This window comes from Marmota marmota, unplaced genomic scaffold (genome assembly GCF_001458135.2).
Source record: "Marmota marmota marmota unplaced genomic scaffold, marMar, whole genome shotgun sequence".
In the NCBI taxonomy this organism is placed as follows: domain Eukaryota; kingdom Metazoa; phylum Chordata; class Mammalia; order Rodentia; family Sciuridae; genus Marmota; species Marmota marmota.
Window position 1 is genome coordinate 18,870,793 of NW_025999913.1, and position 26,230 is coordinate 18,897,022.

General features: G+C 47.3%; 1 protein-coding gene across 4 annotated transcripts in view; it reads right to left on the bottom strand.

The window, feature by feature from the left end:
* LOC107149301 (cytidine monophosphate-N-acetylneuraminic acid hydroxylase) overlaps positions 1-9,040 on the bottom strand; it is a 78,827-nt gene extending 69,787 nt beyond the window's left edge. For 3 of the 4 annotated variants that reach the window (XR_007346284.1, XM_015494085.2, XM_015494084.2), the window contains exon 1: positions 8,774-9,037. Coding sequence is in view for 3 of the 4 variants with exons in the window: in XM_015494085.2 (XP_015349571.1) it covers positions 8,774-8,784 (11 nt within the window). In the remaining variant the exon portion in view is untranslated. Of the gene's footprint in view, positions 1-8,773 lie in introns of all 4 variants that reach the window. The other variant, XM_015494083.2, reaches the window with a different exon arrangement.
* Positions 9,041-26,230: the final 17,190 nt, after the last annotated feature.

Consider the following 26,230-nt stretch of genomic DNA (forward strand, 5'->3'; position numbering starts at 1 on the left):
ACTTCCCAAGGCACTGAGTTCATGTGCTGGGATCGCTGATCCAGCAAAGGCAGGGAGGAAGAGAGCCAGCTCTCTCACTGTTGGCGGGGCTGTTTCCACGGGTAAGGGAGGGCTCCAAGGTGGCCTATGTGGTAATGGGTTGGAGTTAGAATCCCGGTCTGCACCCATGCTGAGCTTAACATGGAAATAGTGGGTACACATAGACGCACTCACAGGCATGTGCCTCGGCCCATATGCACACATTTACCTCCTGGCTCAGTCAGCTGAGAGGTACCAGAAATAAGAAGACCCCATAACAACAAGCAGCTCGCACCCAGGTCTTGGTTCACAGTATTCTCCAATAAAAGGAATTAGAGATCCTTCAAGAAATGGCTGATTCTAGAATTGGGAGGGGAAATACACAAGATGAGCCTGGAGCATCCTGCAGGGTCAGAGAGAAAGAGGTGCTGAGGAGCCCACCCCAGGAGGCCACAGGGATGGGATGCACAAGAGACAAAGGGGTCATCTAGAAGAGCCCCCGGTGGCCCAAAGTGGAACTGTGCAGTAAAATCAAGCAGTGTCGGATTATGGTCCAAAGCGTAAAAGAAAGAAGTAGCTGTGAGACCGTACCAACATGAACAAGCTGTTGAATGAGGAAATGAGTGGAGGCAGGCAATGATTCCAGATGATTTGTATAGAGTCTAAATCCCTGAAAGAAGGGGAACTTCAATCCCCACCTTTTCCTCTAGGCCTCACACAGCAGCTTCCTTTTAGAGTTGGGTGTGAAAATAGAATGACATTACCATGGAGACGAGTGACAAACACTGCCTCATGCACAAGATCAACGGCAACCTCGGCAGGGGCGGACTGAGTCGGCTGGTCATCTTGGATTGAGAGCTATAGTTGGCACTTTACCCAGGTCTTCCTCGCCCAGTGCACAGCCCCAGGCTAGTCCCAAGGAAACATCCAGCGAATCCCAGCAGAGAGCCCCCTGAGAGTACTTGATCAGGACGCCCTGAAACCGCCAAGGTCGTCAGAACAAGGAGGGGCAGAGGAGCCCTGGCAGCCGAGAGAGCCCAAGGAGGCCTGGCAACCAGATGTCATGTGGTGCCCGGGTCTCACCCGGAACAGAAAGGACACTGTATAAAACTAAGAGACCCAAACAGATTGCTCAGCGATCAAGGCAAGAAAAAGAAGTCGAAGACCTAAGAACTGATATGCAAGAAAAAAATTTCGTTATTTGAAGATCGACTATAAATACATAAAATATCACAAAGATCCATGTATAAATTGTAAGACTGTATAAGAGCAAAGCAGAGTTGTCAGATATATGACCAATAGATTAAAAAATCAATTTTTTTCTCATACCAACAAAAAAATAGAAGAAAATTGAATTTTTTAAAGACACAATTTAAAATAGCCTAAGAAGATTGATGGGAAGATTTGTCAATGGATACATTAAAGTTCCACAAAAAGAGTAAGTTCTGGTGTTGTGCAGCATGTAGGGTGACTGTAGTCAACGATGTCACGGCGTATATTTCAAAATGACTGCAAGATTCTAAATGTTCTCCCCACAAAGAAATGATAAATGTTTGAGCTAATGGATGTATGAAGTACCATTATTTAATATATCATATATATATATGCACACACACTATATATATGCACACACTATATATATGTGTATTAAAACATCACACTGTACCCCATGATATGTATGCTTATTCTCAATTAAAAGCAAACTGAAACCCGAAATTAATGATTAAACTACCATAAAATATAAAATGTTTAATAATAAATGTGAAAAAAGATGCAAAGTTTTCTATTGAAAAAAATTAAGACATCACATAGATCTGTAAGTGGAAAGTTGTAATAAGTCCATGGAATAGAAACAGCATAAAGATGTCAATTCACTTCAAACTAATTTGTGGATTTACTACAAATGCACAGAAAGTTTGTTGCTTGTTTTATTTACATCTTGAAACTTCTTCCACTAAAAATTACTTGGAAGCATAAAGTGCTAAAATGAAATTAAACTTTTTTTTTTGTACTAGACAATGAACACAGGGATCTTCTACCTCTGAGCTATATCCCCAGACTCTAAATTTTTTTTTTAAATTTTGAGATAGGGTCTTGCTAAATTGCTGAGGCTGGCCCCAAATTTGAGGTCCTCCTACCTCAGCCTCTTGAATCACTGGGATTACAGGTGTGCACCACAGTACCTGGCGTAGATAAAACATTCCTGAAGGAGAGGATAGGGGAAGATTTGTCCTATTTGAACTTGAAAACTATGGTAAGGCTTTAATAATTGGCATCGTGTAGTGCTGGGTCCACGGCAGAGGAGACACACACGGGGAACGGAGCGGAGGCCTGTCCACAGCCCACACCTGCAGGAGCGCTGGCTGTGGGATGTCACAGGGCAGGGAGGGCTGGGGGAGGGAAAACCTGGAATCCTGCTGGAAATATAAATGGGAGCTCTTCCTTCTTCACAGACAAAGACCACTCCCAGGCAGGTGGAAGACTGATATCTAAAGACAGACAATGAAGCTTTGGGGGTTTATTTAGAGGAACATCCTCATGATCTTAGGCTAAGGCGGATTTTTTTTAACCATAAAATATTATAAAAAGTACTACTCAAAAGAAAATCATTCATATTTTTGCTTATATTAAATGAGTAACTTATATTCACTCCAAAATACTATAAAAGAGTGAAAAGATAAGACACAAAAATTCAGTATTTGCAATGCACATAGGACAAAAGACTTCAGTGCAGAATGTGTAAGAAATTCTACAAATAATTTTTTTTTAAAAAAGGCAACCTGTGAGAAAAATGGACAAAAAAATATTTGAAGAGCCACTTCATACAAGAGAATATGAAAGTTGTAAATAAATGTTTAAACAGAGCTCAGCCTTCCTAGTAATCACAGAGAATGAAAATTAAAGCAACAAGAAGATAACACTGCACCCACAGAATAACTAAGATTAGAACAACTGTAAGCATCAAGTGTCGATGGCGGGAAGAGATGGATACTCTCATACAGGACCGGCAGGAAGGCAGTGTGACCGAGTCCCACTGAAGAACAAAAAACACAGGAGCACTATACCTAGAGAAACACGTGCATACAGCTCCAAGGCACATGTACAGGATGCAGGCACAGCACAGCCGTGCGTACACTAGGTGTGAATTGGAAATAACTCACATGTTCATCAACAATAAGATTCTATGTTTATTTATTACATAAATAAAGTATGCACACAATAACAGGATATGGTGCTATGGAATATAATGAAAAAATATAGAAACAAACCAATATAGGTTACTTGTAACAAAATGTACCAGTACCAAACATAACATTGGCAAGTATATTTATTTATTTATTTTAATTTTTTTTTTTTTTAGTTATAGGTTGCTGCAATATCTTTATTTTATTTTTATGTAGTGCTGAGGATCGAACCCAGTGCCTCATGCATGGAAGGCGAGTGCACTACCTCTGAGCCACAGCCCCAGCCCCTGGAAAGTATATTTATGACAATGTTATGCAATGTGATTTCATTCAAATACAGTTCCCCAGCAGAGCTGCGGTGCAGCTGAATGGTACAGTACTTGCCTAACATATGCTAAGCCCTGGGTTCAATGCCCAGCACCAAGAACAAAAGAAAGAAAGACAGACAGAAAGGAAGACAGAAGGACATCCCCCAACAGACAAACTGAAGTGCATTGTTAGGGATGTGAGAGAGAGGACAGCAGTCAGAGCTGGCCATGTCAGGGGATACGGCCCAAGCAAGACGTGAGGCAGATCTGTAGATTAAATGGTGTCCTACAACAGAAGAAAGATCCTAAATCAATAACACATGACGTCAACAGTAGATCCGGAAAAAAGAAGAGCAAATTAAACCCAAGACAAGGAGAAGGAGGAAATAATGACAGAATGGAAGCTAAAGAGGCTGAAAATAAAAACAGTGCAAAAAAACATCAATAAATGAAAGTTATAAAGAGCAATCTTGACAAATGTTTTAGGGTAGACTGACCAAGGTCAAAAGGAAAGTGCAGATGACAGAAGTCAGAAATGAAAGAGGGGACATTACCACATTACTGTGAATCCCACAGACAGTAAAAAGATGGTGACAGCATTGTGAGCAACTCTGTTCCAACAAACTGGACAACTTAGGTTCAGTGGGGAAAATTCCAGAAGAACACAACTTCCCGAGATGGTCTTATGAAGAAATAGAAAAACGGAACAAACACGTTACAGATAAAGACATTGACAGTAAGTAAGACGCTTCCCACAGGTAGAAGCCGAGGTGGGGCTGGTGCTCAGAAGCATGTGCTCAGAAGGCACCAGGCCTGAGTTCAGCTCCCAGCACCAAAGAGGAAAACAGGTCTTTCCACAAGAAAACCCCAGGCCCAGGTGGCCTTGCTGGTGAATTTTACCAAACACACAGAGAAGAATTAACGTTGATCATCCACCAGTTCTTCTAGACTGAGGGGGATTTATCCCAGGAAATAAGATTGGTTGACATCTGAAAATCAACTAATGCAGTGCACCCTATGAACAGAACACGAGAGAGCCACAGGATATGACCACAAGATGCAGGAAAAATTGGAAAAAGTCCAATACCATTTCATGACTTAAAAAATAAGAAAAACTTTACAAAGTAAGAACAAAAGAGAATTTCGTCAATCTAATGCAAGGACTCTATGAAAAAAACACCAAACACAGGTAACATTGTACTTACTGGTGAAAACTGAATACTTTCTCCCTAAAATCAGGGGGAGAAAAACAAGAATGTCTATCTGCCCCCGTCTTGACATTTCTTCAGCATTTCACTAGAGGTCTCATTTCATCCAACATTTGCAGTCAGGCTAGTTAGGATAAGTAAGTTGAAGTCATAAGACAGAGAAGGAAGTGTGGAACTATTTGCAGAAAACATTACCTTGCTTTTAGAAAATCCTGTCAAAAAAATTTTCTAGACCTAATAGACAAACTCAGCAAAATTTCATCTACAAAATCAATATACAAAAATTAACTGCATTTCTATACACTAGTAACGCACAGTCCAAAATGGATTAAGGAAACAATTCCATGCGAAATATAGTAAAAAAAAAAAAAAGGCACTTAGGAATAAATTTAATAAAAGAAGCACAAGATTTGTACATGGAAAATTATAAAACACATTGAAAGAAATTAAAGATCTAAATAAAGATCTATCCTATGTTCATAGGTCAGCAGATTTAATATTTTTAAGATGGCAATACTCCCTAACTTTACCTACAGATTGAATGCAATTCCCATCCGAATTCCAGAAATTGACAAACTGACTCTAAAATTCCTATGAACACAAAAAAAGATTCAAAATAGTTAAAAACAAACTTTAAAAAGAACAAAAAGTGGAAAATTCACAGTTATCAATATCAAAACTTAATACAGATTTACATGAATCAAGATGGTGTAGTCCTGGCTTGAGTATAAACAGAAATTAATGGCATAGAGAGTCCAGAATAGACCCATGCATGATTTGTGAATTAATTCTCAACAAAAGTGTCAAGACCATTCAATGGGGGGACAAGATAATCTTCTCAATAAATGGTTCTGGGACAAATAAATGGCCACATGAAAAAGGATGAATTGTACCCCATTCAAAATCACACACAAAAATTAACTCAAAATGAATCACGGACCTAAACACAATCACTAAAATCATAAACCTTTTCAAAGAAAATCAGAGAGGCTGAGTTCACAGATTTCTGTGCTGATCAAAGAATCAGCTATGCCATAAGACTGCAGGTGAGGCCGTGAGAGGCAAAGCCTTCTTCAGGTGTGACTTGAACAGGCACGCAGGAGGAAGGCCTTCAGCTCCCGATACTGTCTGAGGCTCTGGGGGGTCGCCCTCCAGCTGGGAGGAGAGCCAGGGAACTTCCAAGGGACAGGACTGGACAGGTGGCTTAGCATCTGGGTGATGCTCGGCAGCAGCACGGGGGTCTCTGGGTCCAAGGGCCCAAAGGCAGCCACAGTTTCTGGTCTTGTAACACTTGGGCTGATCTTCTCTAAAGTTTAGGGTGTTGTGTGTGTCACCGGGTAAGCAGGGAAGGCTCCAAGGGCTGAACAATTGGATATGTAAAAATTTAAATTGGGGGTTGCCAAACTTTGGGCTAACGGGTCTCAGCCTGCTACGAAGAAATAAACAACTTAGGGCCCATATACAAAGAATATCTCTGATTCACTTATATTATAAAAATGGGAATAGCCAGGCCGGGTGGCACATGCCCGTAATCCCAGTGGCTTAAGAGGCCGAGGCAGGAGGGTGGAAAGTTTAAAGCCAGCCTCTGTAACTTAGGGAGGCCCCGTTTCAAAATAGAAAATGAGCAGCTGCCTGGAGATGTGGCTCAGTGGGTAAGCGCTGCTGGGTTCCATCCCTGGTACAAAAAGGAAAAAGAAAGAAACAGCCCATGAGCTAGAAGGAAATATTTGCAAATTAGATAGCTGTAAGACCTTGCATCAAGAACGTATTTAAAAACTTTAAAACTCAATAATAAGGAGACAAGTAAACCTAAAGTTTAAAGGGCCAAGGGATTTAAACAGACGTTGCTCCAAGGAAGACCTGTGAGTGGCCGCTACCGTCCCTGGGCAGAAGCTCGGCGCTGTGCAGGAGCCTCCTAATGAAACACTGTCCGGGAGCCTCCAGACCCTGTCCCTTGGGTTTCCACAGCGACTTTACCATGTAGGCATGACTGAAGTCAGGACAGCGTGTCAAATGTGGTGGGACAGAGGGGTCTGCCCTCCTGTGGGGAAGCGAGCTCCGTCCAGACTCTCTGGGCCTCTTTGTGCAGTACATCTTTCCTCCGGATGTCGGCAGGACCCCTCTGAGACGGGGTCTTCTGATCTGCTCGGACAAGGTAAGTCGGAAGGTTGGGGGGGGCAAGTCCAGGGCAGGGAGAAGAGAAGAATTTCTATGACCTCCCTCGGGGAAGAGAAATCCTTGTCTCTACGACCTGGGGAGGGAGTTAGGAGCCAGGAACAGTGGGCCGGACTCCAGACCTATGTATTGTGATCTCTGAACACTGACCACTTCCTCTAGCCCATGTTCGACGGTGCTCTTCCTCCTAAAGGCACGACGCTACCGTCTTCTCTTCCTCAAAGCGCAGCCCCAGATGTGGACTCTGAGCCTCTGGTCCCTTCTTCACAGAATCAGCGCCCCTTTTCTGGTCCCCATCCCACGTGTGTCTGCTGGAAGGTCTTTGTGATGGCCTGGTAAGGGGACTCCCACCACAGGGAATGCACGCTCTCAGGGTGCCACCTTCTTCCCTTCAGTATGACTTGGAAAAATTGGCATTTTGTTTTTCATTATCAGATTGATTCATGTCCCTGTTCCCTAGCCACGAGCCACAGGAGAGGAGAAAATGTTATGGCGAGGTCGCAATAAACCACAGAGTCGATCTGAAAGCAGGAGATGGAACCATCTTTATTCACCAACCAGCTGGCAGGCTAAGGGGGAGGCTGCAAGTCTACACCCTTTGACCTCCTCCAAGGGTCGGAGTACAGCATTTATAGTTCAAAACCACATCAATCCTGAGTGGCTACTGCTATGATTCAAAACCATGAACAAATGTCATGAGATTTAAAATCATAAGCAGAAGAAGGAGCAGGTCAAAATGACCCTAGTTGAGTACAAGTTGGAGATGGGTTACTAACATCTAGACAGTCATTCTCTGACGGGGAATATTCAAGAAAAGTGGGATCCAAAGAGAGAACCACTTTGCAGTGTATAAGAATTTTGTGTTGCCAAACATGCTATGCTCAGCAGCTGTGGAGGGGTACAGAGGCGGGGTGTTCCCATGGGAGAAGCGTTTCTTACATGACATGGAGTCTGCTAGGTCATTGCCCGCATAGCCTGGCCCATAACACTGCCACATCTGCGTCAGTTCGCCTCCCATCCTCCACACGGCAAACTTGAGGCTTTCCCTAAACAAGCATTGCTGGGAATGGCCTGCAGCCGTGACCTTGTAAAACCCTCCCTCAAAGCTGGGTTTTGACACACACCCTTCTCATCTTACATTAGCTTCAAGTTCGCTGGGGACCTGGAGCTCAGCAAATGTTGCACTGACACTTGATATACATTGAAGAAATCCCAGGTACAATGGAAAGTGCCCCTGGGTTATGAGTAAACAGTGGTCTGAAGTCTTATTTGTATTGCAGTTGATGTTTCCCCACAGAAACACACCACAGATGGCCAGGGCTTTCTGACCCAGCCCACCAAAACCTCACCTACCCCACAGAGCAGTCAGCCTTTTATCAATGGGTGCTTTAAGACTGGGGGCACTCTGGGGCCATAAATTCAGTGTACCTCTTGGTCCAGAGCACCCCTCAAGTCCAGGCTTTGAGTTCCCAGGTCTTTTTAACCTCTGTTCTGAAGCATCTCTCTTGGTCTTAAAGCTTTCTATGCTCTGAGCAAAACAGGAAGAAATGTGTTGAGAGAAGGAAACTTGCCAATTCGGGAAGATCTGCCTGCAACCAGAGAAAACTGAGGGGGCGCTAAGGAGAAGGAGGTGGGGGTGGGCAAAGTGGACGCAGGCTCCAGGAGACAGATTGCCCAGGGCAGGCTAGCTCCACGGCCAGGCAGCTGGGTGAGCTACAAATCAGAGATGCTCAAAGACCCTATGTTTAAAAACCGCCTTCGCATCAAACCCCTCCACCTCCCACCAAGAGCTCTCTGTTCTTATACCCAGTCACCAAAGCAAAGACGAACTACTACAAATGCACACCCTAATTTCGGTGGGGAAGGTTATAAACCATACCTCTGCTCCATCCCAGATAGGAAAGTGCCAAAAGCACAAAGCAGCTCCCAGGGAGAGTAGAAGATGCTTGCCACACTGGCCTGGAGGGACTGGAAACTTCAATTTGCTTGGTAACACATCTGATAGGATTTTCTTGCAGCCAGAGAGCCGTTTCAAGAGCGATTGCAGAAGTGCAGGAGTTGAGAACACGGCAAAGGGATCCGACTCCCGTGGCTGGAACCTCTCTGCAGGGAGTGCTAGTTGTCTTCAGGGATCTGCCAACCCCTCTATTCCCCTCCCTGCTCCACCCACCCGCGCCTGGCAAGTTTAGATAAATTCTGAATTCCTTGCCAACACGGGAGCCAGGAAGAGTGTGTGTGTGACATAAATGTGATCTAAGAGGAGAAAGCACTCGGGAGACCTTGATCCACGCCCCCCCCCCCATACTCCATGAGCTCTTCTGAAGGTCAGCCGGTCGGACCACATTTTTAAATGCAGGAATCCTAAGTGCTTCATTATAAGGGAAGGGTCCCAGTCTCTGGCATGTAGCTGGGTTCTGGCCTCGGGTTTCCTGACCCCTACACTCTTCTGACTGTGGGTTTTCCTGGCTGCCAGGGCTCAGGCTGGTGGGAGCTTGGAGTTCAAGCCTGGCTCTCCTGAGAGGGCTGCAGTTCCTCATGGTTTATCCCCCAGTTGATGGACATCCTGTCTCCTGGCTAACCCCTCTTTGGCTCTGGAAAGGCTGTCCCTACGCGACTCTCAGCAAGTGCCCCAGGAAGCAGCCCTCTGGAATCTGGTCTGCATTGGACTTTCAGAACCTCTCTCTCTCCGGGAATGCAGTCACCACTCCATTTCTCGTTGATTCTTTCTCCCGAATGTCTGGGGGAAACTGCACCTCTGAACGTGGACCTTTTTTAAAAAAGACTAAGTAATACTAAGTTCTCTAAGTATTTCATTTGTGTTTTCTTGTTTCTAATGAGATTTCAGGCTCCTAATTAGATTGTAAGTCTCTAGATTGTAATCTCTGATTAGATTAATTAGACTGTCTCTCGAATTATATTTAGCACCAGAAATGTGACTTTGGGCTTGTTTTCACCACAATGCTTAAAATGCTATGTAGAAAACAGCTTGCAGCCAGATTTCCAGCAAGAAGCAAGAGGACGGTGGCAACCCCACTCTTCAGGTTGGAGAGAAGTCATCGAGGAGGAGGAGGAAGAAAGGGGCCCATGGGAACAACTCCTCCAGGCCACACCTGGCCCCTACAGTGTTCTTCCCAACATTCTGACCGAGGGACCCGCTTGCCTTGGTATACACCGCTGTGCAGTACTGTTTTATAAATATACGACATTTTCTTTTCCTTTTTCCACTATTAGATATTTGGGGTTGTTGCCTGTTTTTAGCAGTTATGATTAGGTGTATGATGACCATTCATGGACATGCCCACTCATTTGTGTTTGAGCTACACCCAGGGGAAGGATTTCTGGGTCAATTTGCATCTGAATCTTTAGTTTTTACAGGTATGATCAACCAATTTTCCAAAGGGGTGGTACTCATTTACACTCCTGGAAGCTAGTGCAAGAGTTCACATTACAATACCACAAGCTTTTTGCACCTGGCATTTTGCAGAGATTTTTTAGGGTACAATTAGTTAAGTGGGCATTATATAACTATATGCTAACCATGAATTTTGTGATTGGTGTATTGGCCCTAATGCAATCAAAAAAATAGAGAGACTAAGTGAACTGGCACCCAAAGGTGCATCACAAAAGTGAACCCGGAAAGGTAAAAAAGGGCAGAGGGTGACGAGTCTGTCTTGTGCTCTTGCATGTGAGCCTCTGAGAGAAGATCAGTGGGTAGCACCTCCTGGGACACTCCCGGCACTCCACATTTTACTGCTGGAAGTGCCACGCTTATTACATAGTCAATAAACTCCACATAAGCCCCACTTAAGAAAAGACATAGGAAGTCACCAGAAAGAAGAACTGAACCCTGACCCGGACAGCTGCTTGTAGGGAACCCACACCAGGTTCCAGTACCGAGGAGCAGCTGCCTCTTGAGAAACAGGAGCAGTCTGTTTTTTGCTTATGTATGAGAAAGAATAGATACGTGAGGAAAATCAGCTACCAGCTGTAGCACCAAGTTGAATCACCAGAGCAAAGATGTCTCACCCCGAGGACTTGGTAAAGGAAATAAGGAGGAACTTCCAAAATTTTTTTAATTGGTGCATCAGGACATTAAAAATTTATTAGCAGAAGCCTGAGTTCTCTTAAGGAGAGAAGAGGTGTGGCAAGAGGTTTTAGACCTAGAGCATCCACAGAGAAACAAAGAGGGTCCTGGAGTCAGATGAAGGGAGTTCTGCCAGCGCCCAGGGGAGGGCAGGAGGAGGGCAGAGGCGCCCAGGCAGAGGCCAAGGCCTTTAAGTACAGCTCTGCACTCTGCAGGTTGTGAAGCCCCCTCCCCAGCTAAGGCTTCAGCAAAGTGCACCCCCAAGGTGAACGGCATGGACACCATCTGGGGGACACACAGCCAGGAGGGGTTCCACACCTGGGCTGGACATTCCATATGGTGATCAGGACATCACCAGCCGAAGAAAACTAGACCCACAGGGACCAGAAGTCGAAAAGCTCAAAGTAACAGCAAACAAGAGGAGGCGCTGACTTTCCTATCAGGACCTAGAATTAAATATCTTCTGTGAATCTCAGAGGACAGGGTGACCTTCAGGAAGGTACAACGAGAAAGGGGGAGAAGGAGGACCACAAACGACTCTTGGAATAAAGTCTTGAGTTCCAGAGCTGAGCACAGCACCCGGAAGCCTCCGGCAGCCGTCACCACACCAAAACCAAAGCCAGGACCTGTGACGTAGAAGGCAGCAGAGGCAGAGCGAGGGAGCAGGACGTAGAGGTTCAGAAAGAGGGGCCCGTGGTGACTGTAAGAACGGAGTCGGGGGAAGGAGACAGAGAGGGCGGCTCAGCAGGACAGGCTCAGTCCAGGCTGGCCCGCAGAAGGGGCCACATGGAGGTTGGAGCCATTGTCCACTTACAGCTTAGGGGAGCTACAGGGCAGTGAGGGGCGGAGGAGTGTTGTGGTCAGGCCATTGCTAGGGAGTCATTGGGGGGGCATCCTGTGGTCACCCCTCCATTCTGTGTGATGGTCACTGCTCCACATCCAACAAGGTGTGCCTCAGGATTTCAGTCCAGGTGACAATCCTCATCAGAGGGTGGTGTCTTGGGTTGAGGTCGGGCTGACCGCTGCTCTGTGTTGGAGTAACCACGGGCGACAGTTGTCTGTTGCTAAGTCCAGTCCTCCCTAACAGCGGCGAGTTGTTACATAAAAAGCTCAGAAGAGAACAGAGAACAGAGGAGGAGCGATCAAGGGAATAGCAAAGAGGGTTTGTTTAGCTTCCTACTGAAGGACCTGATGACCATCGGGCAGGAACACGGAAGAGAGCCATGCTATAAATAGTCTGACGGCTTTAGAGGTGGGCAACCAGGGCCAGCCACGCGACAGGTCTTCTCCTGCACAGACGGGCTGCAGGGGACGGCGAGGACTGGGAACACGGGCTGCTGTGCCCAGGGAAAGCCAGTCCCACCGCCCCTGGTCCCCTCAGCCTGGAGTCTCCACTGAGACAGAAAGTGCCAGAAGGAGCCCCCAGGGCTTCTCTGCTGGAAGGCCTGTGTCCACAGCTCAGCTTCCTCTGGCCCAGCCCTGCCCTGGTGAAGCCGTCCCGCGGTCAGCTCCTTCCTCTCTGTGTGTTGTTGGTGTGTGTTTTCTCAGCCACCCTGCCCCTGCACCCAGGCCCACACTGCTGCCATTCTGCTTCTCGGCAGCCACAGTGGCCTCCAGACCAGGGACGCCAGGTCACCGGCACTGGCTCCTCCCTAGGAATCCGCAATGCCTCTCTCCCGCCTTCCTCTCCCAGACTCCCTGCTGGTTTCTCCCGCTCTGGGTCGCTGTTTCCCAGGCTTCTTGGATCAGCACCTGTCTTACAGAGCCCATGCCTGGCACCCTGGCTCATTTATTTCCAGAGGTCAAAACCTCTGGAAAGAAAGAAAGAAAGAAAGAAAGAAAGGAAGGAAGGAAGGAAGGAAGGAAGGAAGGAAGGAAGAAAGACGTGGAGGAGTTGGATCTGCAGGAATCCAAGGGCAGGGATCTTAAAGAATCCAACAGCAGGGATCTCCTGCCTCGTGCTGGCATTAGGAGCAACCGTCCCCTCTCTCTGCCTGGGTCTCCAGGGTGTGAGCAGAGGGATGCAGAGCTCATCTGGATGGTGGCCACAGGCATTCCCAAGGCCAAGTGCGTGAGTGGCCTGGTTGGACTCAGACCTCCCCTGTGAGCCCAGACATCTCTCTCTGTAGCCCAATGGAGCATGGAAGTCCACAAAGACAAAGCCAGGACAGGAAGGAGAGGACCCCACATTGTCTCTGTCCAAAGTCATGTCCCCTCATCTAGCTTTGAGCAAAGACGCTCCCTGTGGGATTCATTGGCTATTAGTGATTGATTGTAAGTCATGATTACCACCCACTCTTAAGTGGACCTTGATGTGCTCTTTCAGATCCTGTTGGCTAGAACCTCGAGAGCCCCTGTCCCTGTAAGCAGCCTGGAGAGACTTGACTTCAGGCTAGGTCTATGCTGGCTGTCGAGCCCTGGAAGGCCAGTCCTGTGCTCTGTTGTTGTCATTGTCCACGCCGAGCCCCGGGCCCCGAGCAGAGTCCCGGTGAAGTCCAACAGATGCTGGTCACCACAGACCTCTAACACATTTCATAGAAATATTAACTTATTTGCTTTCACAATGCCTTTTAGTCCTGAATCTGCTTTCCATGTTGCCCGCCTTACAAACACTCAAAGACATTTTTTTGCTTCCTTTGCCAGTGCCGATGAAGATTTCGAATGCACCATAATTGTCGCTCTGAACAAGTTAGTTTCCATAGCTGTCCTGCATTCAAGAGCGACTGGTGGGGAGGGTTAGACCCTCACTCACTCTTAGCGCGTGCCGAGAAGCCACCTGGCATCCCAGTGCCAAGGGCAATGAGAGGCAGCTCCGTTCCCAGTGCTGCTGTGGTCTTCCCCGGGGGACCCAGGGGGACAGCGAGGACAGAGAATCCGTCTTTTAGCAGCCCCTGACTTGCCTGCTCTGGGTGCCCTCTGTTCAGGGTGGCTTGTCCACTAGACCTGCCTGCCAGGCACAAGCCTGTCACCTGCCCTGTGACAGCCACACTACGGCCCTCGTTTTATGAGACAGTTCAAGAAGCCCGGCTTCAGGTTGCTTGCCAGCTCCTGAAGTGTCCAGGGCGTCTGGTCTGATTCGTGCCCGTATCACAGTCTCGCTTCCTGTAGTTTCTTTCAGTCACCTGAGTCAACTGCAGTCCGAAAGTGTTCGTGGAAAATTCCAGAGATAAACAAATCTTACATTTTCAACTGCTGCTCCAGACAGCATGATGAAATTCCTGCCCCCTGGGCACATCCTGCTGGGATGTGAGTCACCCCTTTGTCCCCCCGGGTGTGCTACCCAGTCCATGTCAGCTGAAGGAGACCATAGTCCCCACACGTCACTGCAGCGTGCTGCGGGGGCTGCCGCGTTTCCCACCTGCCCGTTGTAGCCGCGCTTCACTGTGCAGACTGACGGACTCTCGTCGCGGTGTCTGCGCAGGAATATGCAGTGTGTGCTGCAGTTTCAGGAATCTGCTGGGGGAGGGAGGGTCTTGGAATGCAAGGGTCCCCAGAAAGGATGGGGGACTTTTGTGTCCTTCGGGGAAGACTGCTGAGAACTTCCTACCACAAATGGCACCTCACTTCAGCCCCTCAGGACCCTCCTGGGCTACGCCAAGGGCTAGGGACAAAAGACCAAATGAAGTGCTGTCCCTCGTCCTCAGAGCCTACAGGCCAATGAGGGAGACGGATGTCCAGCCAAGAGATGCCAGCTAAACGCAGCACAGGGTGATTGGCACAGGGGCCTGTGTCCAGCCCAGGCATCTCAGGCCAGCCCGGGTCTCGGGGCCTCAGGCCGCGTCTTTCCCACCTTCGGTCCCCCTCCACACACCTGCTCCTTCTTTTCATATTTAGCATGTGGAGCCTCCCCTGGTGAACACCTCAGGACTGCCACCTTTCCCAGTGACCACCCTTTCTTCCACTCAGAGCAGCTGTCTGGGAGGGGTGGTCTCCTCCCCCATCTCACTCTCCCTGCGCTCCCCCAGCCACAGCGTGGCCCTGACCCCCACCCTGCCACCAACAGTGACCCCTCCCCCACGTCCTGATGCTCAACCATGGGCTCAGGTTGGTCCTCGCATCTCAGCTGCTGGTGCGGCTGGCGGTGCTCTCTGTTTTGAGGCCCTCTCTCCCTGGGTTTTGGGGGACCATTCTTGACTCTTCCTCCTCCCCACCCCCAGCCCACAGAGCACCAAGTGCTCTGCCCTTGAGCAACACACCAGCCAAGCCTACGCCCTCACCCAGCAGGAGCACTCAGCTGGCCTCTCTGCCGCTACCCCTCCTCCAACCTGCAGGCCACATCCAGCCAGACAGCTTCCACGATGTCAGTCTGACCACATCTCGTCCCTCTCCAAGCTCTTCACAATTTCATACCTGGGACATAAAGACCAAAGTCTCCGTCATGGCCTGTCCTGGGCATTCCGGGCCTCCAGCCATCTGTCAACCACACCATCCCTCACCTTCCAGTGTGACCCTCTCCCGGTTCCAATGTTCCCCAACACTCTCCTTTCACCAGTTCCTCTAGAGGAATGCACTCCCTCCCCCTCGTGCCTGGCTGACTCCCACTCATGGCTCAGGTCTCAACCTAAATGCCCCTTTCACCTGCAGGGCTCAGGCTTGTTAGATCCTGATAGAGCTCTTGCCGCTTGCAGAACTCTGCCTTTTCCTTCTTAGCACGCACAACTCATTACTGCTTTCGTGCCGTCTCCCCTCATCCCTGGACATGGCTAGCTCAGAACAGGGGCCGCCTCTGTCCTCCTCATTGCTGGGTCTCCAACACCTATCGTGGTGGTGTATAGTTTTAAAAAATATATTCTTTATTTTCAATCGACATACAGTAATTGCACATGTTTTGGGACACCGTGTGGCATTTTAATGCATGTCGACAATGTTCAAATACAATCACAAATGTCATTTTCAGTTCCAGGGCAATTGGCATTTTCATCAATTCCAGATAGTTATCATTTGTGTTGGGAACATTCTAAATCTGCTCTAGTAGCTGTTCTGACATAGACAATTAATTATTGTCAAACCACAGTTTCCTAGTGAGATATGAAACATCAGGAATGACTCCTTCTGCCAACACGGTGCATGATTTTTGGTAAATGAACAACTACACTGTGTCTTTAAAGCAGATAAGGGGACACCTGTACCAGCCTGCACGAGGAACCGAGGGTTGAGCAATGTAAAAATGTATCATTTCAATAGCAAATCCAGTCAAAACTGGAGGAAGAGTGTGTAGATGAGCCAGGTTCTTGTAAAAGACAGGTGTATTTACAGAAACAGCCCAGGAGGGTAGAATGGGTTTAAAAAGAATCGTCGTCATTCTGAAATGTTATAAAATACAAGCAGGATCTAGGGTGTGACAATATCCAATAACTCTGCCAAGGCCATAGAGCTCATAGCTGAATAAATATTTGCTGTGTTAGATAAATTCCTGTTGCAGGAGTCTGGCTAACTAAGGGTGTGGCCGCGAGTGCAAACTCGGGCTTTCAGTATGAGGCAGACAGAACGAGCTCCACCCCAACCCGTCAGTCAGCACACTGCATCTAGAAGGATAAAGCTTTTACAAAAATGAGGATTTGACCATTAGAAAGAAAGCAATCTTGCTGGGCACCATGATCCCAGCCACTTGGGAGGGGGAGGCAGGAAGATGGCAAGTTCAAGGCCAGCCTGAACAACCAAGCCAGATCCTGTCTCAAAGTGACGATTTTTAAAGGGTTGGGGAGGTAGCTCAGTGTGCAGTGCTTGTGAAGAGACTGTGTCAGTCCCCAGTGCTGCAAAGAGAAGAAAGAAAGGCAGGGAGGGAGGGAGGGAGGGAGGGAGGACGGCGAGCTCCAAGGTTCTGAGGATGATAGACTGAAAGGCAGCCCCGCCCAGCCCTGTGCGCCCCCCACCTCCCACATACTGAGTAACATCGGGCTGAGGTGCCGTGAGGCTGGGTTGGTTCCTAAGTTCTCCTGTCTAGTTCCTGGCCAACCTGATAATGCGACCCGGGGCTCTGGGTCAACGAATCTTGTTCTTTGTGATTCTTGATTCCATAGGAAAGGGCTCCATACCAGAGCCTACAAGAGGGTTTCTGGAAATCCTTCCCTTCCTGTAGCTCCTGATCCCAACTCACCCTGAGAGCTTGGCCCAGGGGGTGGCACTGAGGCGGCTAAAGTCCACAGCATGTCCTCTGAAAGCCAAGGGCGACAATAGCAGTCAATGAAGTCCTTGAAACGATCCCATCTAGAGCATGACCTAACCTCGCCTCCTTGTCCTCTGGGGGTTCTGAGCCAATCTGCTCCCTTGCTGGCGTAGAATATTTGGGAAACCTCTCATGTTTAAAAAAAAAATGTTACTAAGATGATCCTGAAATTTCATTCCCATGTCCATATCCAAAAGAATTAAAAACAAGGACTCAAGTGGATGCACGTATATCAATGTTCATAGCAGTGCTATCCATATAGTTAAATGGTAGAAACAGTTCAAGTTTCCATCAGCAGATGGATGGATCGACACATATAGTGAAATAGTATTCAGCCATAAAAAGTTATATGTTTCAATACGGATGAAACTTGAAAATATTATGATAAAAGAAACTAATCAGACACAAAAGGACGCACATTATATAATCTACCTGACATGGGGTACTTAAACTAGGCAAATTCACAGGCATAGAAAGTAGGATAGAACTTGCTAGGGGATGGGGGAGGAGGGATTGGGGAATGATTGCCTAATGTGTTCATAGTCTTTGCTTGAGATGATAGGAATTTCTGGAAAGAGTGGTGGTTATGCAACCTCACAAATGTACTTAACCCACTTAAAAAAGATTAGACGGTGAACCTTATGCCATGTATCTTCTACCACAGTGAAACAGAATGACTCAACACTGTGGCTCCAGCCAAGGTAGAACAGCCCTATTTCTCCAAGATCCTCCCTCCTACAACTAAAAATCCTCACAAGCACAAAAAGTCAAGATGGAATTCTAAACATGTTCAAGTAATCCACAGGAAGGTGCAAAGAGGGGAAGCAGAGGAACAAGAAAGGAACAGAAAACAAAAACTAGGAAGGCAGATATACATGTAACCATTACCTTAAGTATAAATGGTCTAACTCCACCAACTACAAGACTAATTGCAAAGATGACAGAAATAAAAAACCTGGTCCAACAGTACGCTTTCCGTAAGAAACTCACTTTAAGCTCAATGATAAAAGAAGGTTGGAGTGAAGGAATTGAAAGAGTAGATACATACGCACTAGTGGAATCACGGATCTTACGGTAGTTTTATTTCTAGTTCTAGTTTTTGAGGAATCACCAGATATTTTCCATGATGCTGTACTAGTTTTTATTCCCACCAACAGTGTATAAGGGTTCCTCTTTCTCTGCATTCTCTCAAGCATTTGGTATTGTTTTGTTTTGTTTTAGTTTTTTAAATAAATAATTCTAACTGGGTTAAATAATCTCTCATTGTGTTTTTAATTTGCATTTTCCTAATGATGAGTGATTTTTTTGTCTTGTTTTGCAGTTCTGTGGTGCTGGGATCCCACACACGTTGTGCGACTGCTCTGCCACCGAGCCACATTCCCAGCCCTGGAGATTAAGGATGCCGGGCATTCTGTCATATGTTCGTTGGCCATTTGAGTATCTTCTCTTTAGAAATGTCTGTTGAGATCATTTGCCCCACTTTTAGTTGGATTATTTGGGTTTGCTCTTGATTTCTTTGAGTTCCTCTTATATTCTGGATATTAAACACTTGTTAGATGAACAGTTTGAAAATATTTTCTCCCACCTGTGGATGGTCTCAGTGGACGGTCCCTTTGTTATGGAGAGGAGTTGTGGTTTGGTGTAAGCTCATGCCGCAGTCTGGCTGGGCACAAATCACGAGCCACTGAAGCAGGAACAAACTTTATTTCTGAACTCCACCAGCGCACTCCACACACGCTCCCGGGGAATCCTCGGAACGCCACGAGGCTCGTCCAGGAACCAGCCGCCGGACATATCCCTCCTCTGGCACTTCCCCAACCAATGGGAACTCTCAGGGAATCCCCGGGAGAGCTCAACTGGAACTCAACGGGAACTCCGCGAGAACTCGCTGGCGTCACCTCTCGACCACTACTTCTGGCAGAAATGCCATGCGTCATCCCGACTCGGCTGTGGCCCTCAACAAGCTCATAGGTCATTTCTTACTTTTGTCACCTTGTATTTGGGGTCGTATTCAAAAAACGTCTGCTCAGACCGATGACCTGAAGTGTTCCCTTACGTTTCTTCTAGTAGTTTCTTACCTTAAGTCTTCGTTTCATTTTGAATTGATAAAGATCAGGTCACCCATGGGGAGAGACGGGTGTAGCTTGTTCAGGAGGAACTTTGAATTGCGTGTGTATCACACGGTTCCTCCTAAGTGTGCAGAATTCTTGTGAAGAAAATGAAGCATTATTTTGAAAAGAGCAGGGCTTGGCCATATCCATATCTATGGAATCAGTGATCATTTAGCCATATTCTAAAATTATAATTTGTAGATAGAAAAAAAAAAAAGGTCAATATTCAAGACCAAATGAATTCATAATACGGTTTTCCAAATGAGTTAACGTCAGGAAAGCACATTGCCTTTCTAAGTTTTCCTCCTAATAAAACACCAGTGTCCTGCCCTGGGGCCTCAGAGATGGGGATGTGCTGGATGGGAATGGACGTGGGCTTCCTCCAGGGGACACACCTGCCATGTCAAGAGCTTCAGGGCCAGCTCACAGAGGCTCTCAGAGGCCTGCGGTGGACATGTCTCAGGTAGCGGATGACGGACTCACAGAGGACTTCAGGAATGCTGGACACACAGACCTGCTCCCCTGTCTTAGGAGTGAGGGCGGTTGGACAGGAAGATTCACAATATTCTTTAGCAAAGAATTCTGTCGGAATCTCGGTGTTGCAGGCCAAGACATTGCAGCATTTGATGGTTAGCTCTCTGCTTCCTCTCTCCTGTGAAGTTCAAGGATGGAGACGTCGGTGAGCCCCGTGGGATGCAGGATCGGAACAGAGCAGGGTTTCCTGGGCACAGGGCTTGCTCGTGCCTCCTCCTCTCCCTCCTCACACCGTGCAGAGGTGCTGCCTGGCATCCCCCGTCCAGTTTCCAAACCACCTGTTTTCTGTAACATGGATTCCTGTGGAAGGACTTTTCCACTTAAGTGAGGTAAATATTGTGTGAGTACAAATATAATTTCTTAAATCAGAAAACTGTAAACCTGTAAGGGAAAAAGCCACAATCACGCAAGCTGGTGCAGAGCTCAGCTCAGGGAGAATATGGAATGGAGACCGGCAGACAAGGAGGGCCACATGCCAGAGATGCAGCTGTCCTGCTGGACACAGGGTCCTCCAGGCTTCGAACCTGGAGGTCTGGACCCACAGCAATACAGAGCTTCTGCCCACATATGATCCTGGGATTTTCCCAATCACCGAGAAGCAAGGAAGGAAAGTTCTACTCTCTGTGTGGTCAGAGTTCAGGTCAGCAATTTTGAAGGTCCTAATAAATGTGAAGGGAAATAACTTAGGATGCTCACTTCCAAGGTGGCACAAAGGACGGCAGACCTCTTCTAGTGGCCACTGAATGAGACTCTAGGTGAGAGAGAGAGAGCTGTGTCACCCCTACCATTTCAGGCTTCCAATCTCGAGTTATATTGACATGGTGTAAACACTTGACCAAAGACCTCCTCCTTGGAATTAAAGGAATGAGTCTGGGAATTAGGAGAGTGGCAGATGGTATGTCACACTGGTGTGACCTTTCCCTTAGGCTACTTAGAGTGGGACTGCATTCTTTCCCACTGAGAGGTTGGGTCTGTTCCCTGTGTCTGGGTGGGACCTTGGAATGGCCCGGAACAACTGAGGATGATGGCAGCAATGGTGGCTTCTGAAGCTCTGTCGAATGTCGTGGCCCTTCCACGGCCCTCTCTCCTGTGTGCGGTCCTTGGCAGCCACCACCAAGCTGTGAGGAAGCCTGGGCTCCACCAGGCAACCATGTGGGGGTCTCTGCAACAGCTCCCGCCAAGGGCCCAGTATCTGCCAATCCTGGACGTGTGGCTTTGAACAGCGTCAGTGCTTACTTTTGCTGCTGAAAAAACATTTACTGCAGTGATATTTATTTCTGTTCACATAGACTGAAATGCTATGGATATTGTCATGCTAGGGCGTCCCAGAAACACACCAATGTTGTCCCATGTCACAGGCATAGCATAGGGGTTGTTGGAGAAAACCTAAAGGGCGTAAGAGAGCCATGGAGTCCTCAATCTCCCACTGCCCGCAGCCTGGGCCAGGTGCAGGTTGTCTGTAGGAACGGTGGCCAGTGTCCAGCAGGGTAAAGCCGGCGCGCACCTGCAGGCAGAGCACACTGAACAGCACCACAGGAGGAAGGACCGCACTGCACTGTGTGACCCGCTCAGGTCCCTCGGCCCCTGGGAGGACACAGGAAGTTCCTGGGCTGAGTGAAAGAAGGTCATCAAGAGTCTCTGAGCCCAGGAAGAGCAGCAGAGAGAAGGCCGACCAAAGCCCAGGTCTCGGAGAAGGTCAAGGTCTGCACGTGGGGCCCATGAACAGGCTCAAAGAACCTCATCTGAATCTCGTCACCCGGAATGCAGACATGTACCAAAGACGGCTCATCCACCTTATCCAGGGCATGGAGAGTTTCCCCTTTTACATGTAAAGAAACAAACCGAAATCTCCCCCCGCCCTTCTCTTCTGCATTCTGTCCCAGGCAAACAAAATAAAATCGAGTCACTTTTCTCCTTCCATATTGACAGAATGTTACACATGAATAATACTGAACGTCCGTGAGCACGTTAGGAAAGACATTACTTGGTACGCCTTCTCTCTGCGGCTGTTCCTGCGGTCAGTGATGGACAACGATGACTACCGTAGAATGGTCACAGCGATCCGTTATATTGAACGTCACGTGGATGTGGCCTCTCTTCCCTCTCTCCAAGTCTTCCTTATAACCTCCCCCCCCACCACCACAGGTAACTGCAACGGGATACAGGGCAATGGCTGTGCATCCGCCAAAAAAACTGCTCCCAGAAAGGTCACATCCGGAGATCGCTGGGGGCCACATCTTGGGGAGAGGGGCGCTGAACCCTCCACAGCTGATTCGTGAGGTGTGATTTTGGAAGAAGGCGACTGGAACAGAAACAAGGTGAACAGAAGTAAAAGCTAAAAATAGGAGACGTGATTTTCCTGAGCAGTTTCAATCTGACAGCTGTAAGGGGTCCGTGGCACCCGTCTCAGAAGTCTGTGGCGTTCTCTCTGAAAAGTCCCCAAGCCAGGAGTGTCACCAGACACTTGCACACCAGAGTCTGGCCTGCACACTCAGCCCTCCGTTGCCCTCCGTGGAACTGGGTCACAGGACATGGGTGGTCTCCATCATGGTAAAGTGACTGTGTGATTACTTTAGAGGGAAAAGTCTAAGTAAGCGGTTCAGCCGAGCTTGAGGTGCCACCTGCTGAACCTCGACGGTTTCCGGCTGGCTGAACCCCTGAACAGATACCTTGTTTAAAACAACCAGCACCACATGAAAATAAATAGATAAAAATGAAGGCCTTGTGCACAACTAAAAGAAATAAATATTAAAATAAAAATAGAACAACTTTAAAAAACCAGGCTGACAGGAATCTTAACAGAGTCAAAGGAGCGTCAAGAAGGTAAGGAATTCCCAAGCTGGTGACTCGGTGAAGAGGGAGCTGCAGGAGGCTGCAGGAGCACGGGCCACCGGAGGAGGGGCGAGAAGGAGCAGCTGCTCTAGACACAGCCCGGAGCCTGGGGGGAGCACTCCCACAAAGGAGGGCTCGCAGCCGTGAAGACAGACGCCTGTTTAGTATTTCCAGTTGTTTTTGGATTTTGCTATCCTGCACTGGCTGTACATCTAATGGGGTCAGTGTGGCATACCCACACTTGTGCATGGCAAGGACTAATCAAATCCAACCTGCCTCATCCACACCCACAATCTTCCCAGCCTCCATTGATGATTATTTGACATTTGGATTCACTTTTTCTTAATGTCCGTACACGACAGACAACATGCGACAGTTCACTTACTTTGTTCTCCAATTCTGTCCACATTGCTGAAAATGACAGGATTTTATTCTTTTTTATGGCTGAATAGTACTTCACTGTGTACCTGCACCAGACTTCCCTTGTCTATGCATCTGCTGATGGGCACCTAGGCTGATTCCATATCTTGGCTATTGTGGACAGGGCTGCAGTAAACACGGACAGGCCAGTGTTGCTTTGGTGTGCTGATTTCATTTCTTTGGGTCATGCGCCCAGAGGGGGGATTGCTGGAACATGGGGTAGATCCACTCTTACTCTTCTGGGGACTCCCATACTGTTCTCCATGCCCCTGTGCTAATCTGGATCCACACCAGCAGTGGATAGGAATTCCTTTCTCCACTGAATTGCCAGCATTTGTTAGTCTTGTTTTTTTTTTTTTTCTGAGAGTCATTCTAATTGGGGTGAGAGATGTCTCATTCTAGTCTGACCTGCCTGATGTTGGGGACTTTTTTCATAAATTTGTTGGCCATTTGCATTTTTTCTATTGGGAATACTCTATTTAGATAATTTTCCTTTTTCTTCTTCTCCTCCTCCTTTTTTTCTTTCTGTCTTTTATTCTTATTGTAATTATTCATCTTTTGTGTGTGGTACTGGGGATGGAACCCAGGGCCTCGCGCTTGCTGGGTCAGGTCCCTACCACTGAGCCACACCCCCAGCCCCTGTGCCCAGTTTTTAAACCGGGTCACTTCTGTTGGTTGGTGTCTTGTGTTCCTGGTGTGTCCTGGGGCCGTCCCTCTGTCAGACACAGCCGTCCCTCTGCAGACTGTCCCTCCTCTCTGCTGACGGTTCCTTGCTACGGGGAACCTCTTGACTTGGTGTCTTCCCATCTGGCCGGGTTGCTCCTCCTTCCTGTGCTCTTGAGTCCTGGACAGAAAGCCGCTGCCCGGGCCAGTGCCTGCCAGAGCTGCCCGCTCGCCCCTTCCGTGGTTTCCGACTTCCAGGTCTCAGGTTCCAACTCTGACCCACCCTGAGTTGATCTTTGGGGTGAGGGATACTGGTGGCCTTAGCCTTCTACATGTGACAGGAGTATCAGGAGAAAAAAGAAAGAGTACAAATAAGGAGAGAGAGAAAATAAAAAACGAAAAAGAAAAAAAGAAATCAGCAAGCCTCGGGCTGGGAGAAAATACCTGTCAGTAAGAACTTGTGTCCATGTGGGTCGGAGACCAGCTCCAACAGGGGGTCTCAGGAGACGAACGGATGGTGAGGAGTCGGCAAAAGAGGGGTGGAGAAACAACACAGACACCAAAGTGAAGGTGTTGATCCCAATCTTTACTTGTGAAGCTGATCATATATACTTTTCATTTTGGCAGGCTCACTGTACTTTGTGGTTACAAAACAGGAATCATTATTCAAAGAAACAAAATATTACGTAGCTACAATTAGAATAGAAGAATGTATCTTGGCTTATGCATAAGCAAGCATTTGTACTTTCAGTTCGCGTTTTGCTTTGAACTGTTTCTGCTTAGTTAACTTTTAATAATAGTTAGAAATGTCCCAAACTATTGGCCTATACCTTGACTATTCTTTCTTGACTTACTGACTGGAACCGGTGCCATGGTTACGGCAAGTGGTTGACTTGTTATTAATTTTAATCAAACAAGAGTAAGAGCACAAACCATTGTGCACAGGAACAAGAACAAGTTGCCCAGTACCAAGCACTAATCTGTCTTCTTAACATTAATTTTTCTTCTCTAGATTTTAATTTAATTTCTCAAAAACTTCCTTGACAGGAATACAGGGAGTTTTTCATTAGACATTAACAATTTAGGGGCTGGGGATGTGGCTCAAGTGGTAGCGCGCTCGCCTGGCAGGCGTGCGGCCTGGGTTCGATCCTCAGCACCACAGACAAACAAAGATGTTGTATCCGCTGATAACTAAAAAATAAATATTAAAAAAATTCTCTCTCTCTCTCTCTCTCTCCTCTCTCACTCTCTCTTTAAAAAAAAAAAAAAAAAACAAAGGGGCCTTTGGAAAATGCACAGTTTTAGTTTTCAGTTGTAGATGGACACAGTATCTTATTTTTATTTATTTATTTACGTGGTGCTTAGGATCGAGTCCAGGTCACCACGTATGCGAGGCAAGGGCTCCACCATGAGCTCCGACCCCAGCCCTGCGTGTCTTTTTCTGATGAAGGGTCTGTTCAATCCCTTGCCTCATGTTTTAAAACATGTTGCTTCTCTTTTTTTGGAGTTGAAGGAATTCTTTGTACACATGTGCTGCGCCCCTCCCCTGACTCAGGCAATGGCAAGGCCCTGCTGAGGTGGATGGCGCAAGGCGTCCATCCTCTGGAGGAGCGCAGCATGTTTCTGGGAATGGGATGGTTTGTTTTTGTATTCCTTTAATAAGTATAGTTGTAACTTCTCATATGACCATTAAGTATGAAGGAAAAAACATGACTTTCCCAATTAATGCAACTACTTCTAAAGAATAGATCTGTTTGCTCTAAATGCAATGATTCAGCTGTGGAGTGTAAATTGTTTTTTTTTTTTTTTTTAAAGAGAGAGTGAGAGAGGAGAGAGAGAGAGAGAGAGAGAATATGTTTAATATTTATTTTTTAGTTATCANATTGCCTGAGTCAGGGGAGGGGCGCAGCACATGTGTACAAAGAATTCCTTCAACTCCAAAAAAAGAGAAGCAACATGTTTTAAAACATGAGGCAAGGGATTGAACAGACCCTTCATCAGAAAAAGACACGCAGGGCTGGGGTCGGAGCTCATGGTGGAGCCCTTGCCTCGCATACGTGGTGACCTGGACTCGATCCTAAGCACCACGTAAATAAATAAATAAAAATAAGATACTGTGTCCATCTACAACTGAAAACTAAAACTGTGCATTTTCCAAAGGCCCCTTTGTTTTTTTTTTTCTTTTAAATATGCAAATGGCCAGTGAGCTCACTAAAGTCTCCAACACCATCTGTCCTGAGAGAAATGCAAATTAAAGGCAAAATCGCCCAGGGAACAAGAGCCCTGAAAGTGACCCCTGCTTTTCTATTTCCAGCCAAAGCAACCAAATTTGACCACCCCAGCCCCCAAGGGGACAAAATGATTGAAACAATTCAAATCAGACAGTGGAAAAGGGGGAAGCCCGAGGAGCAGAGCAGGGAGGCGGCCCTGCGAGGGTCCAGCAGGCATGGCACAGTGGGCAGCTCCCCAGAATCTCCCTCAGCTGAGGACACAGCAGAGCTTGCAGAGGGAGGCGTCCTGAGTGCT